The sequence below is a fragment of the Acanthisitta chloris genome, unplaced genomic scaffold, assembly GCF_000695815.1.
Source record: "Acanthisitta chloris isolate BGI_N310 unplaced genomic scaffold, ASM69581v1 scaffold18048, whole genome shotgun sequence".
Lineage (NCBI taxonomy): Eukaryota > Metazoa > Chordata > Aves > Passeriformes > Acanthisittidae > Acanthisitta > Acanthisitta chloris.
This window is the reverse complement of record NW_008687786.1, coordinates 1-17022: the sequence shown is the minus strand read 5'-3', so window position 1 is coordinate 17022 and position 17022 is coordinate 1. Positions and strand designations below refer to the sequence as shown.

The window sequence follows — 17022 nt, the reverse complement described above, 5'->3', positions numbered from 1 at the left end:
TCTAAACATGACTAGAGATTTCTTTCTCTTTCTAATACATGCAGGTGATCCAAATTTGGGTTCTGGGCAATCATTGAACTAAAAAACATAGCTTTGTTTGAGGTATTAGAAATTTTACAGCTTGTGCACAACCCTATTGCTTGGCACACACCTCAATGCACGTGCCAGAACCACCAGAGTCACACAAGCTCTGCCCTGGGTAGACATTCCTTGGGCAGGCTTCGGTCCCTTAAAATGAGCAGCAGCAAAAGCATCAGCCTTATCTCCCCTTTCCTCTCTCCCACCTTTCCTGCAGCAAGTCAGGGATATTTTCTATTCCCCAGTGCTACACAGTAAGTAAGCTCACTTCTAAATATATCCAAATAGAAGTTTCTAAACCGCAAAATAAGCACAGTGCTTACAGTAAGTTATGCAGCAAAATGTAGGTTATACCTAATATTTCATCTTAAATGTAGTGTTATTTAGGTTTTTTTGCTTGTCCACAGCCTAGCAAATCTAAGAGGCCCATTTGAACAAGAGAGACTTCCACAGAAAGTAACAAATAAGTTTACTTTCTGGGTTTTTTACTCCCTGTCATAACAAAATAGTGGTCATCTTGCCTACTCTTCATAAGAGGATCTTTTAACACACCAGGTGTTCCTTTGTTACATGCCTGCCCCATAGGGAGAGGTTTCTTGGCTGCTGGGGCCAAGCTTTTGTTTGTTTGCAAGTTTTTGGTTGAAGGCTGACCTTTTGTAGAAGGCTGTGATGACTTTTTGGTCACGGCCACTTTGGTTGAAGTTTGAGGAAGTCGTACAACAGACAAGGGTGTGCGTTCAGGGGGTTTGGATAAGGAGGGTCCAACCTGAGGGGGTTTACTGACATGTGGCTCTTTACTGACAGCTGATTTTTTGCTTTGTTTGTTTTTGCTTGCAGGTATCAGTGAAAGTGGTGACTTTGATTCTTTGCTAACTGCAAGGGAAGGTGCAGAAGCAGAGAGCTTTAGGACTGAAGCACTTTTCAAATTTGTTACCAAGTCAGAACCTGTTTGTGGAGCTTTCTGAGGATGCCGAGACCCACCTCCTGAGATCTGAATAGCATTTTCAGGAGGTTTTGCAAGGAGCTGCTGAGAATGTGCAAATTTGGCAACAGCACGCAGATTTGTAACAGGCAGCCGAGCAGCCTTCGGAGCAACTGAATTCACTTTGGTTTTAGTGACAGATACAGGTTTGTATTTAGCAGGGACATGCTTCTGTTTTGAAGCCATTGTTTCAGTTGTCCCAGACAAGTGAGACAGCTGTTTTTCAGTGGATGAAAGGGCAGGATGAAGTGCTGGTGCTGGGGAGCCCCGAGGTGAGGCAAATTTCACGTTGGGAGTATCAGGGGACCGAATACGTTTGCGCAATGTTTCGGAGGGAACAAGTGCTGTTCTTGCTCCTGTACACGATGAACTTTTGCTTACAGGCTGCAAAAGAGCAGAAGCTGGTGAGTTGCATGCAGGAGACCCCAGTTTCTTTGAGGTGCTAGCTAATGGTTTGAAAGGAGACTGCACACCTGTCACTGAAGATCCTTGTAATTTGGACCTGACTGTCAATGACTTGGCTGTAGAAGTTGGGGGCACTGGCACTCTCGGTGATGCCAGGGCAGGGGACTGAGGATGTTTAGATAAAGCCTTCTTGGCATTGGCCCCGTGAGCTAAAACAGGAGCATGGGGTTTTGATGGCTGCTTTTGAAACATATCGACAGCTGACATTGGATTCATAACAGGAGGCTCCTGAATCCTAGCTGGGGAGTTGGGCACACTGTCACTGGTGACCCCTTTCTGAAACGCCAGGATTTTTTGTTCCAGGGTTGCAAACTGAAGCACTCGGCATGGATCATACTTGAGCAGAAAACCTTGAAGAGTGTCCCAGCCTCCACCAACACGTACCATCACATGCTTGCCATGTAGCATCTGGGAATGGAGGGAGAGGGGTTGGGAACAGAAGAGCAAGAGAAATTTCTGGTTTGTTTTATGCAGCATTAGGTCTTCATCTTACATAACCACCCGACTAAAAATAGGACCTCTTTTCTTACAGAAAGACACTTTCAAACAGAGAAATTATGTGATAAACAAGGTTTATGCTTCCCAATTCTTTTATTAGGGAGCTTCTCCTACAGAGACAGTTATTACATGTCAGGAAATAATGAAAGCATATATACAGAAGGCATTTTAACTACTCTGTAAGCATCTTTATTTAATATACAGAGTTTTGGCTATGGGTTTTGGTTCATATTATGGATGTCCTCATAACACAAACTCTTATGACTGCTGAAGAGACTACTTAATTATCCTGCAAATTATGAACCCCAAGAGTCCGGGTTTTGAACAAGCAATATTCTCAGGATATTCTATGGTGTTATCCTTATTTATATTGCAAGTCATTATTGAAAATTTAAAACACTACAGAAAAGTATTGACTTAGTTTAGTGTGGTTTTAAAATCAATGGTTGTGAGAGCAAAGTAACTACACCTACTCTGAACAGAGGATTGAATGACATGGTGTCCCAACATAAATAACTCCAGTTCTAGCACAACACCATAAAAATGAGGTATTCCACTTAAAAGGATTTCTCTCCCCAATATAAGTATAGATTGGAGTTCTATAAAACTACTTACTCGTATGAAGAGTATTTTATCTCCCAGTCTATAACGTCCCTCTGATAAGTACTCAATTGAAAATCGATGGGAACAACTGCAGGGAGGATCTTCTGCTATATGTTTTACCTAGTTATTAAAATTGAAAGCCTTTGTTAGTATTCTGACAGAAGCATATGTTTAACTGTCTATTGAAACATTTAATACAAGAAAAGATATCGATATCTTCATCCCATAATATAAGAAAATACTAGAATTCTAGCTCCTCATAAGAAAACCTCAGCTACAAAGATTCAAAACACAGAATAAAAGACAGACAAATATTTTAGGTTGCTCCAATCCAATTTTTATGATTTCTTCATTTTCATTATTTTTACTTCTAGTTTTGAGATTTGTCCATAATACTATGCATAGTAGCCTCATTTCCAACCATAACCTTGTAAAAGACAATGTTATAGTCTCTAGAAATTGAAACAAATGCCTGGATCTCTCCTGTGACCAAATCCATTGCTACTGCTGTCCCAGGGCTACTTCAACATTCTCCCTAACATTTTGTTAGGCTTTTGTAAGTTAATCATCTATGAGGCACCCAAAAAGGAAACTATGAAAAAAAGAAGAAAAGTAGTCCCCAAATAAATGCTGGGTTAAAGAAGATGTGCCTCTTGCAGCTGCTTAAAATTGTAACAAATTGGAAGGTCAAGACTACTGCCAAGAAGGACAAATAGTGAGAGTTTTCAGAAAGCACAAGAATCCGGTGGCTGACATTCTCAAGGAAACATTACCACGCAGAGGACCTTTAAAACAAATGAATTTTAAAGACTCAAAATGCATTTTTAAGCAGAATAGGAAAATTGTTCATCATATCTTCTGAACCAATTCACAAGATGTACAAATCAGTTCTTTTTCTGCAGACATCTTCATTTCCAATTGGTACAGCTACAGAGGTTTTATTAAATTCTTTTTTTCAAAAGAGTTTCATCAAAGCCTACTTTAACATTTGATGAACTTTTATGAAAACATCAAATTGAAGAGAAGCATACACTGCAGTCATAGAATATTAACACACCATAAAAACTGAATGAGAGTATTTCTTAAACTCAAATAAGCAATGAAAAGGGAAAAGGGGGAAGGAAATCAAGGTAGGTTATATGCACTGAGGCATTAACTCCAAAACATACAGGACAGGATTTTTATTTCCATTTTCAAAACAAAACAAATTGATGAAATGGGGACATATTCTTTTCTTTTCTATTTAAGAAGGCTCACACATATTAGATGAAAACCAGTCTATGCTTACTGAGTCAGATTGTACAAATATGAAACAGAGTGTGATTTAAAGCCCACATCACACTAAGTAATACTTACAGCCTCATGTAGCTCCCCATGGTGACAACATGACTTTGGTGTGCTAATAGGTGATGGTGGCCCAGAGGTCATCAGCAGTGTTTCTTCTAGCTCAATTTCTTCCTCTAGTTTTACAAGTACGGGAGGTTCAACTCCATACCTAAAATCCCAAAGTAGAGAGCTTATAAAGAAAATAAAAAGAAACTGATGATAACAAACCTGCAAAATTCTAAGTGGCTTGGATGACAAGGAACTGCATGCAATCAAAGGGATAGCTGCCTTGACATCCCAAAGAGAAGGAGCAGTTCTGAGTTTCTAGCAGAAGTCCTCTCTAAGGTGGCCTTCCGTTACCAGAGAACACAGTAAAAATACTGTCAAAACGATACCATTTAGGTCACATCCAATTTAGAGAAACTATCCTAAAGCTTCCAGTTCTGCACTAGAAATAAATGAAGTCTAAACGTAGAGAATAAGGAGATACCTGCCAAAAACTTGAAAACCTAAACCCCTTAAAACCATATTGAATGTTCATTAAGTTTTTCCAAGAGGTACATATACCTATAAGCTGAATGTATCATTTAAACAAACAGCTATAAAAGGCAGTGTGGAACAGCACCTCTCTGTGAAAATCATCTGATAAATATTTGAAAAAATATTCATGTTGCATGATGGTCCTAGAAAAGCTACTCATTACTTTTTGTGCAGAATGAACATCCACTGCATTGCACTTAATGACTGCAGATTGTCCTAACTTTGTCTTCAATTTTACTTAATAGGATGTGTTCTTCCATTTCTTGTTAGGAGCATGTTCAGACCACATACCTGGATACAATGCGCCCAATTTCCAACAGACAAAGATACACTTGTCTTGGATCCTTGTGCAAAACTAAAAGGGAAGAGAATAAAAAGAAGCTATAGTTCATATTTATTGCAGCGAGACCTATGCAATTAGGTACAGAGAAGGGAAGATAAGGTATAGATAGCTATAAATTTCCCATCATTCTACCCAGAAGCAAGTACCATTTCACTGATAAACTGCTATATGCTTTCCAACTCTAATTTTCTATTTCATTAAGCCTTTAAGCCCATCCTGGCACTCCTGAAACCAAACTCTTCTCTATCTCTTAAGGGAAATATGTTTCATTTGGGTTATGTTCTTCCTTCTTGATGTGAACTGGAAAGAAAGAGATCAGAGAGCTCTCTCTTCCCTATCCCCAAACACATTATAGCACTCTTTACAATGAAAAGCATTTAACAACTGCAAATAGGAAATATATATGTGGGAAAATGATACCCATCTGTTCATGCTCATGCATACAGACACAGATTGAGACACACTCTACAGGTTAACATCCATAGGAGGAAAAACTGCGAAGGAACTAGCTGACAAGTGGATGGCTACACAGCCAGTCAGCCTAAGTGGCTAAAACCCTTGGCTATGAAAGAACAATCTGAGTGACTGTTACCATTTCAGTAAGCAACAGATCTTTTCTCTTATCACTTCAAAAGTTCTGTGTGCCAGCAGGGTCCATCTATATGGCAGGTTCATCCAGTTCCACTAGAAGATACCACTTTGTCAGTGGCAGCTCCACTACCCCATGCTTTACCCTCTTTTCACCCCTCCCACCCCATCCACCCAAAAGTTTTCTTCAAAATTTGGTATCTTTGTGAGGCTGTATCTGAAAAGGATGGTCAAAAACGTTAACTGTATGAAGGAGGTTAGAATAGCATTTGTTTAAAAGACAAACACTCAGATTCAAACATCAGATACTGGCTGTGATCACAGAAATGCAGCAACACTCCTTCAGATATGTTAGTAGCACAGTTTTGCACAAGACTTTGCTTCTTGAAGACTGTGCTCACATTAACTCAGCTTCTGGCCAAAGCAGAGGCTGCTTTACAGCACTCGATCATTTAGGCACAGTAAAGGATGATCAGGAGAGCTGAAGAATCAGGTGGAAGAGTAGGTTGAGAGCCAAACAGTGTGAATATGACTGTGACAGTTCTGGGTTTTCTGAAGTACTTTTAAATTAAAACATTCAATTATTTCTACTGCTGCACTGAAGAATGAAAGAGGCAGAAGGAAAATAATATCTGTTTTGGTTCCTTGAATATTCCATCTTTAGGTGTGTAAGAAAAAGAAACAAAGCCATGAAAAGAAATAGAATAGTTTAAAATCTTAACACACAAGTAATTAGTTCCTTTTCTTGTCCCCATACAAGTCTCAAAATTGAGATGCTTTCAACATGCTTCAAGAACAGTTGTACGAATGCTTTAGGAAACAGACCATGCCTGTGCTTTCTTAGCTAACTAGGCATACAGCCTAATAACTGAGAAATCAAAGACTGGGAGAAAGGTCATTCAACTCCTCTTAATCCACACACAGCACCATTCTTTCCCCCACTACCATCAAGTATAAGAAATAAAATGCAGAATATTTATATGAGCAAGTCTGACTTTCTTCACATCATACAGCAACAATAGTCGGTAGAAATTGGAAATTCTGAAGAGAAACCTAATGAGCCAGTTCTATATTTACAGATGAAACATAACAGCTTTCTGATGTTCAATTTGATATTTAAAACTACTTTGCTTTAAATAACATTGAAGTGTTTCCTAAAGTATAAGCTGAATATGAAGTCAGATTTTCTTGTTTACATCATCTACTCCAGTTTGGAAATCTGCTTTTTAAAAGACCTGATTATGAAGGGTAAATCTAGAACAGAAAGTTGACACTGACATAATCTAAAAGCTACTAGAGGTCAATTAATCTCTTCATGGTGTATGTTTGTCTGCTGTAAGAGGCATGTTTTAATTTGCCTGAATCCAAAAGAGAAAAATCCAAATATACTCCTAGCAAAGATCACGACTTTTTTTTTGGCTTAATGTCAAAGGGCATTCCATGTTGGCTACTCTTCTTTTCGGCTGTCTCGGGAGCCTCTTAATTCATTTCCTTCACAGTCATCTACACTTTTCAGGAGGTGTTGCTGTATGAATCTGATGGGAAAAAGACAATTGTCACATTGTCCTTCTACTATTTCACTCATAAAGAATGGCTTGAAAGTCTGATGGAAAACACTAGTGGAAAGAATGTTTCATCAAGGAGGCTGTAAGTCTGCTCATTTCAACTGCCAAAAAGGCTCACAGAGGATATTTATGCCATAAAGCAAGATTGTGTCCAAGAGTTACAATCAGACTTCAAAACACTATGTGGCTATGACTGAAAGCCACAGCATTAGGAAATCCTGTCTGCTTACCTCAGGGAGGCTAAACAGGTTCTAGTTACCCACTTACAGGAACTAAGTTGTTTAAGCAATACAATTCATACAAGGAACTAAAAAAAATTAAATATTAAAACTCATTTTCTTACAGCTCAGTTCTACTCATCTGTATTTCATGGCACTGAAAAAGATGCACTCACTAGTTAAATCAGATAGACACAGGTGCAAATGATGGTGTTTTCTCAACTATTTTAAAAGATGACTTATCTGGTAGAGAAGGCATGGGCAGTCCAACCAGCATATAACTAGCACAAAGACTTCAATTAAATCCACTAAATATTGTGAAAAATTCATTTGATTGCTGAAAACAAAGGTACTTTGCAATTTTTTGCTATTCTGCAGACAATCAGGTGTTCTGCTTATTTAAAAAATTCTAAAAAGAAAAAAATCAAAACAACCAAACCCCCCAGGATTTGGCTTGCCACAGAAAATTTTGTGTTAATTAATTTTTACTGACATAATAGCCGATAGAAGAGCATTTCCTTATTCACCATGAGCTGGAAGTACAGTTCCTCTTCACTAGCAGTCAAACAAATTTTATTCCATCTGTAAGTATCAGTCTAGAAGCTGTTTGTTATAAGAGACCAGCTGTGTACTGGGGCAGGCATACACTTAGCTGGCAACATTTATTTTTATAACCATCGTTTTAAATGGGAAAATACAAAGGGTTCAAAGTCATGTCTAGTAGGTCCTGTAGTAAATGTTCGTTACCAACAGACTGTTGCCACTTCAGGCACAACACCCTGATGCAGTTACCAAATTTAGCTGTCATTAATGCATTATTCTGAGGGATTTCTGCAACAAGAATGAGCTCTGACACCAAATAAAGGATCTTATTGTGAGTTGACTCCATGGCCCTGTGGTCTTCCCGCACAGGGAAAAATGAAACCACAATTTTCTCCTCTTTCTCAGTGGTTCTTTTTACTGAAGAAAAACATGCAAGTTTGTTGCACAGCTGTCCATCCCCCCCTTCATCCCACACAGCAACTTTTAGAAGTTTGGAAAAGTATCACGCAAGTTAGAGCACTCACTGAACTGATTTTTCAAGATTTTTACTTGGACACTGCCTTAAAATAAATAAAAGCATTAATAGCTTGCACAGGACACGCACAGTCAAGAGAAAAGGTTCAAAAAGAGTACATGTGAGAGACCTCCCGGACCAGGTAGTTACCCACATACAGATCAAAGCAAATCTTACAAAAAGAAAGATTTACCTAAACCTTCAGATTCAAAGAGATAAGTCTCATCAACTCCAATGGCCCTACACCAGTTAAGAAAGTTGGCTGTATTATCTCTGGCAAAAAAAGATCCTGATGGAGCATCCTTCTTACATGGAACTTTTCTCATAGGAAAATTCTGGCAAGGGAAGAAAATGAAAAGTACATTGTGCACATCAATACTGCCAAAAGATTTCAAAGCACATTTGCAAAGGAAAACACACCCTAAATTCCGAGTACAGAAACAGTTGTAGCTACTTTGTGTACAACCCACCATGTATTCTATCAAAAAAGCTACACTGACATAAAAGGTATTTCATGTTATCATTGTGAACAGCCACTGTGTGAACAATCCTTAACTTTGCAGCCTCTCCCAAAGCTGTCTGTACAGTTGGTTCCCCATTTCCCCCCATACTGGGGTAGAAGTCTTATTGCTGGTTTCACAGGGCTGGATAATTTTTCCCCCTTCCAGGCTCTGTTCACAGCAGCAGCAGAAGCACAGCAAGAGAACCCCAAATCTACTAACTACACTTAGCTGACAGATTTCAACATTTTAGAGCTTGTTCTACAAAGTGAAAGGATCCATAAGGGAACAAAGAGCAGTTTGCTTTAAAGCAATTCTGTACTATTTGTTTTTAAATTGGTACCTTCAAAACTAAAAAAGTAGTTCAAAATACACAAGCTGTACACTTCATCCTCCTTAAGAAACCCCTAAGGATTTGCTAGGGAGCTGGTGGACAGTGGCTTACACAGTGAAATCCAAACAATTGCTGAGTTTAGCAACAGAACCATGGGAATCACTAATATTAATGCTAACTTGCAACCAGAGTAAGGAAGTCCTGGAGCAGGCTGCCCAGGGAAGTGGTTGAGTCACCATCCCTGGAGGTATTTAATAGACACATTGATGTGGCATTTAGAGACATAGTTTAGGAGTAGACTTGGTAGTGTTAGGTCAGTGGTTGGACTTGGTGGTCTTAAAGGTCTTATCCAACCCAAAAGATTCTAGGATTTGCAGCTTTCATATAGCTCTTGTATAAAAACTATTTGGTATCTCAGGTTACTGTCTTGCACCCCCCAATTAATAATAATTCTAATGTTAGTAATTTTATTACTTACTGGTAAATACACACTATTTAAAGCTGTTGTTTTACAAGATAAAACACTAGAAGTTAAACATTCAAAAAGTTAGTCTAGATATGGTGAAACAGTTCCTCCTGTCCACCAATGCTCTACTATTTGACAAATCCAAGCATTGCATAGCTATTCAGAGTACCTGTACATTCAACAAATGCTACCTGGACCAGTTTTACATGGTTTTGTACTCCAAAGTGACAGAGATTCACATTTCAACACGGCATTAGTTCCCAACAAAATCACCGAAGCCCATCTCCAGGTACATTTCAGTTTGGATATTCTTATGGCTGGCCTATGTACTAGTGTTCAGCCACCAGTTTCTGGCATAAAGCATCCTATCAAATGCCAAAGGATATCTTATTACCAACCCACATACTGATGTCAGGGGAACAAACTCCAGACTTGGCCTAGATTTTCCTCTGGCAAGACTTCTACTGAAATTGAACTAAAAACCTAGTAAGAACCTTAGGATTTGATTAACAAAGCAAGTAATTTATAGCATGAGGCTAGTTTATCTAAAAAAAAGCCACACTCTTGTTAATCAGTCTCTGGATACACAGCATGCAGAACTTGGGAAGCCTTACTCACCTGCTTTCTTTATAACTGTATTTACAATTAAAGAGTTTATATATGTATTTAAATCACAATATCACTCACCCTTAAGTTATTTGAGCTACAGTGTTTTTTAATTGTGTTTTGAAGAACACCAACCAATTGGCAAAGTAGTACCCCATTATCAAGTTCTTCTAGCAGTTGTTCTGGTTTAACTTCTATTCCTTTAAAAAAAGAAGGTCAACATTAGAGTTACTCCACAGAAGGTAAAGAAGTCAAAGCAACTCAAAGGCAACTCAAAGGCAACTCAAAGAGCATTCCAGTGGTAAAGACTGAAAATTATTAGAAATGGAAGACTAAAATGAAATATCCATTTAATTAGATTTTAATTTGACTAACATGACTCAGAACTAGAAATGATTAATTATCCTAAGAGGTGGCATCTAATAAAATCTGAAATCAAAGCATGCATTTTAATGCAATTCTCCCCGCCATTCAGACTCAAATACACCAGATCTTAATCGTACTGTAGATACTGTGTCAGCATTGACTAGAATATTGGAAAGTCCTTTGAAATTCTTTAGACAGTGATTTATTTTTAACCTCACCCAGCAAGCCAGACAGCCAAATTGACAGATCTTCTCGCATAGGCACCAAAGTTGCTTCATGCCGCACAGATATCCATTGGTCATACAGGCACACATCTGCCAAACCTGGCCCATGTCTGGGAGTCAGAGGACTTCTGGGACTCAAGGGAAGGTCATCTCCAAACCACACCTGCAGAAGGTTTCAGTAAGCTGAAGACAGGAAGCTCTGATATTTGCAGTCAGATGACAAAAATTTGTGGTTCTGAATTACACTGAAGAACTAGTATTCAGAGGAAGTGTTCATTTCCCTTCAGACAGGTACACCAAACCAACACAATAACAATCATGAATGGTGCAGCTCTCATTAGTAACTCCTGCATCAAAATACTACTACATTCATTCTCTTGACTTCTTTGCATTTAAAATAACATACTTTCCTGAATATTGAATGAAGAAAACATACATTCAATGTGTGGGGTTTTTTTTCCCCCCAAGCACATTTTAAGTCATGAAATCTGCAGTTTATCATATAATTTACTACAGACTGCTGATTTCTCTGATCAGACATTTTAGAAACATTTTGTGCTTAAATCATTAAAAATTATAACATTACAAGAGGAAACATGCTTCCATGCAAGAACTTCACTAGACTTCTTGAACATGTATCGTTAGCATTTCTCCTTCGGACACCATATTTTAAAAATGAGAGGTAACTTACATTTCAAGAAAAGGCCCACACTGAAATTTCATTTACAAAATTCCCAAAGAGAGTCCTTCTGGTATTCTTAACTACTTTCCTTCAGTTCAGTGCGTATATAAAATACATTTATTTATTTATACTTTACTGATTAACCAGAATATAAGATATTAAAAAGCACCTCTTACTCATGAAGGAAGTTTTTCAACAATCTCAGTCTCTGACTTAAAAACTTTCTTCGGTAACAACACTAAGAAGTGAAAGGATCACTGATCTGATAACGGTGGGTTATCCACCTTGTCACATTGTTCCACTTGGAAAATGGGAAAATTATTATTGTTTTTTCATTAGAGGTAACTCTGGGGAGTCTAGCATTTCCTCTGCTTCAAGGTAGATCTTTGTATTAAAAACCAAAAAAGTATTATACAGGTATACAGGATTCAAACACTACAAAAGGCATTTACCTGAACTGCATTCTGCATGGTCACCTGCATTTACATTAGTTTCTCCTCCTGGGGAAAAATAAGAGATTTTTATTACAGACAGTCTCTACTGCTTTCATGAAAATTCCAAGAAAAACCTACCAGTGCCGTTCTGGAAAAATAAGAACGAGTCTAAGCAGAAATGGAAGGGGGAAAAGGGAAGTATCTTAGTAGCTAAGGTTTTAATCTAGTATTCAGTCAACTTCAGTTCTCCGCCCTTAAAAGAAAAAGGGCTGTTATTACAGCACAAAGTAGTAACTAACTTTGTATGCATTAAAAAACCTCCTCCAAAGCTGTCGTGATTTTAAGGAGTTATATAGCATTTATTTTGCCAAAGGGTAATACAAGTACTTCAAACCATTTTTGGATTCAACAAAGTTGGCATTCATCCTTTCCTTCTAAGCCATCAAAAATGTATCTTGTCCATGTGTGCAGACAGATATATGCATTTTGAATTTATATTAAATACTTTGCAGGTTATAAAAACCTTAAAGCAAGAAAATAATTTTGAAGAATAAGATTTTTCTTACTGAATAATAGAATGGTGTGGGTTGGGATAGACCTTAAAGATCATCTAGTTCTTGCATAGACAGAGAAGAAAAATCAATGTTTTTATTAATTTCTGTCAGAATTGTGACTTTCCAGGCAGCATGCATACACCTAAGTTTTCAACAGAACACTGCAAACCATTGCAGCAATATGGTTATCAGTATAATTCCCTGGCAAAACAAACCTTAAGGAAAGTTTTAAAGGCAATCTGGTCAACACTTTCTCTGCTGAAGCCAACACAGTATTTTCCAGCAATGCTTTCAACGGTTGGAAATTCCAGCACAAGCTCTACACTGGGCTAAGGATTAGTAACTCTCTCCATGGAGGCTGTGGATCTAGAGACGTGCAGCATTACCAGGTTAGCTGCATACACACAATACCAGAAGGTATTTATTTCTCCATCACAATTCTCCACAGTGGTACTGGGGGGGGGCATTACAACTTCAAAAACTATCTATCCGTGTCTTGCAGACAGTTGAAAATTACTTTCTTGCTCTGTTACTTAACAGCTGCAATAAAATTTCATTCTACTGATTCAACTTGAAACCAGACTGCAGTCATTATAACAGATTTTTAACTCATCTGTTTTCTTTAAAAAATAAGAAACTTTCCTCTCCTGTCCCAGATGTTTAAACTGTGTACGTAGATGGCATTCTACTCTCCTCCTGCACAATCTTGCCTTCCTATGACAAAAGGCTAAAAAGCCCATCACAGAAAGCAGAATTCTTATAAAACTTCTCCCCCTTCATCCTACACAGAAAGCAGAACGGTGTCATTTCTTCTCCCTTTTTCCCTCCCACTGCCTTAAACCTCACACACTGCATATGACTGCACCAGTCATTCATCTCAAAGAACTTACCACTATGACCAGCAAATGAGCAAACAGTTTGTTTTCAGGCTGAAGCCACTTCTTGTACCAGGACTGCTAGCACTTCCCAGACTTTATCAGAGACACTCCAAGTGATATCTTTCCCCTTCCGTTTATTTCTAGGGAAGGGGAAAAAAAAAGATTTTAAAAAAAAGAAAGAAGAGACATCCTCTCCTTGATGTCATTTTTCCTTCTATGAATGAACAAGGGAAGGGCAGGGTATATACCAAGCATTACTAACGAGCATGTTATGCTTCCCACAGCTTTGTCCAGGGGAATACATTTTCCTTTGGCATAAGAAAGCTATTGTCCCAAGAGAAGCTCAGTAAGAGGCTTCATTGATTAAAAAAATTAATAAAACAACAGCAGAACAGCCAGTAGAGAAGTTGGTCTCATTAAAATAAGGAGTTCCATATAGGCTAACAAGAGCTCTAGCATATTAACTGCCAAGGGAAAACAAAAGGCAGCCTAATTCACAGGGAGTACTCAAAACATGAACAAAGCAAAATATTCACACAGCAGTTATCACAAGAATGCTCAGCATCTGCAGTTTTGTGGCATGCCAAACAAAAACTAGCCTTACCAAAAAAAAAAAAAAAAAAAAGGAAAAAAGAAGAGATTGAGGAGATTTGTGGCACTTGAACTTCAAGGGCCTAAGCTGCTGAAACAAGTTCTTTTGTAAGCCCATATGCCAAAGGGTTCCCTAGAAAGTCAAATGGTTTCACTTATTATCAGGACATCTGAATAACACTTAACAAAATCCCCCTCTGATTATGCAGACTATCCTGTGCAAATTTTGAGTCAAAAAAGTAATATAGTAACAATTACCCGTTTTCAGATCATGAACAGTTCAGCCCTGAGACTGCACTGAATACAGATTAGTGTAGCCTTATCACTTACTGGGAGAGGCATAGGATGAGAAGACCCAGAGGTCTGTCAGCTTCAAGTAGTCAGCCTGCAAAGGTGCAGAAGGTGCTGTGGTGAGGCGAATACTGCAGTACGAGGTAGTCATAACCAAATTTGACTGCTGAAACCAGTTGGGTTCCCTGCATCAGAAACCTGTGCACAATGAATGAAGTAAGAGGTTGATAGTGAATTCTGGCAGCTCCACCTAGAACTGTATCTGTTTCCACACTTGCCAGTTTTATTAACTCACTTTCACTCAACAGGCATTTTGTGTCCAGGGATCAGAGTTAGTGAAAGAAAAGGCCTTGGGATGAAAAGACACCATAACATGTCCTCTGCATAGCTTCAGGTCATGCCATTCCCATTTCCAGGCCAGCTGATACCCCCAAGGTCCCTTGGGACAAAAGACTGAAGAAGCCCATCACAGCAGAAACAGTTCTTTTAATAATTCTCCCTCTTTCTGGGCAGAGAATACTCTTTCTAGTGTTGTTTCCTCCCCATTTTTCTCTCCCTGTTTCATCCCTTAAAACTGGGGAAACACCAGAAACTTGCAAGCACTTACCAATCAGGGGACAACCAGGCCAGCTCCAAGCTCAGCAAATGTAGAAGTTCCCCACTACCAAACCCACTCTCGGAAAATACCTCATTTCTGCTGGCACTTCTGCTGCCAACAGCTCCATGGGACGGAAGGAGAGGAGAAATGTCACCTAGCTGCACTTTACAGATGAATCAATACAGCAACACTGATTTACTGTGACACGAGTGGTCAGCCTCAAATGATATATTGGGAAAGACAAGAGCTGCCTTTGGCTGTCTGACTACCAAACCTCCAATGAAGGACTAGAGCTATGCATCAACATTAGATAAGAGAGATGAAAAAAACATGCTTATTTATTGATGTGTGGCATAGGCACAGGCATTCCTCAGAAAAGAGGGTGCAGTCCCAGTCTGGACATGACCCACACAGGCTTGTGAGACCATATCTGCCTCGGCTCTCCAGAGGGATGCCCACCACTTTGCCCCCAGGCAATCTGAGAAACAGTAAAGTCAGCAAATACTAAAGCACTTTATGTAAATACTTCAGGGTGCTAAACACATGTTCTTAGACACTACACAAGATAGCCTGCTTAGTATCAGTTTTATCAGGATTTATAGATCACTCACTGGGGCATAACCAGCAAGACATGCTACACTAATTGCAACCCATTCTGTAGCACAAGATGAACCAAGTCCAAGTTCCATTTTACTTGACTGCACAGTTTACAAAGAAAGAAAGAAACAAACAAAAATCCACAACTCCACAGACAGCTAAAACATTGATGAAACAATCATTGACCTAGCTTAAGTGGAACCTAAATGGATTCACAGGCTCATTAAAATGCCTTGGGTTAAAAGGCTCATAAAAAAAAAACTCAAGTAGAAACACTTTTATATTTTTACCCTATATTTAAGATATATTACACAAAATCTTCTATTCCATCAACACCCAAAGGCCGTCACAACAGACTAACCCAGAAGCTGGAAACTGTAGATTAGCCTTGACAGTGCCTACTGAAACCTGTGTTTTTAAACGTGCTGAAATGAATGAAGCTGCCATGTCAGTATCTGTCAAAACCTACTACAGGATAGTCAATTTTTTTTTTGGTACACATATGCTAACATGCAGAAGAGGTAGGCACAAGAGACATCCACTGAATGGAGTGCTGCTCTCTCCATCACTACAGCAATTACGGAGCCTTTTTGTTGCATTACTGAGTCAGCAGGAGCTCTGCTTCCTTGGGGAGGCCTCAGAGGCATGAAAGAGAAAGAACCAGACTAGTCAGTCCAAGGTGATGGGCTTTAAGGTGGCAACCAACTCCTTACAGTAAGGCATGCTGACTGCTTTCCTCAGGGACTGCCTTTCCACACCTCTCCATGAAGTGCACAGGAGCAGCAGCAGCGAGCACATTCTGCCCTTCCAAATGGTGACAGAGGCCCTGGATACACCTGTCAGGGCAGAGAAACCCACTTGAAATCAGGGAGGAGCACTTCATCTCAACAGCTGGCATCTCCACAGGAGACGTGCAGACGGCTCCTTTACCACAGGACCATCCAGTTCGGGGAGAGGCTGGTTAACACGAGACACACTACCCCAGCCACTCACTCACCTTCACAGACAAGCTCTGCTCTCCCTCCCATTTCCACTTCACACTTCTTCCAGCAAAGCAACACAGAGGGAAACACCGCTCGATGCCCAGACAGCAGGCTGGTGGCTGGCCACAGTCAGGAAGAGTTTATTATGACATAAATATAAAATCCTGTCTTATTATGAAAGATCCACCCAGTACACAATTACAAATGCATTGGCCAGTTATGCCTCATAGCTCCTAAAGGAATACATGTACTTATCCCCATGTCTTGATCTGATACTATGCCAAAGGTGACACATAGCATCCCTGGAACACAGCCAGCTTTTGGGCAAAGAAAGGAGCCAGACACTTTACAGCTTATTAAGCAACATGAACGAGTGTTTTAGCCAAGAGCACTAGGGCAGATTTCCTACAGAAACAGCACTGCATCCTCAAACGCCCGCGTGGGGCACAGGAGAGACTGGTTTGAAGGCTGTTATGCAAAACTTCTCCCATCTCCCTTCCTCAGGGTAAGTTTCGCGGCACTTCCCTGTCAATATCCGTGTCAGAGACGCCGGATGGGAGCTGATATCCCTGGACGGGAGATCGCAGCAAGCGGCTCAGCCCAATACCAGGCTCCGTTTTGGCTGCTCAGCGCTCCCCGACACGCGCGGTGCTCA

The 17022-nt window shown here is 39.5% G+C and overlaps 1 protein-coding gene across 1 annotated transcript; it reads right to left on the bottom strand.

The window, feature by feature from the left end:
* Positions 1 to 547: 547 nt before the first annotated feature.
* Positions 548 to 11923, bottom strand: GAS2L3 (growth arrest-specific 2 like 3). The gene is made up of 8 exons (XM_009080758.1): positions 11894 to 11923; positions 10754 to 10922; positions 10251 to 10369; positions 8457 to 8598; positions 4784 to 4847; positions 3983 to 4121; positions 2639 to 2746; positions 548 to 1933 (listed from the first exon to the last, which is right to left on the bottom strand). Exons 1-8 carry the CDS (start codon positions 11921 to 11923, stop codon positions 548 to 550), a joined length of 2157 nt encoding a protein of 718 aa, XP_009079006.1.
* Between the last annotated feature and the right edge of the window lie 5099 nt (positions 11924 to 17022).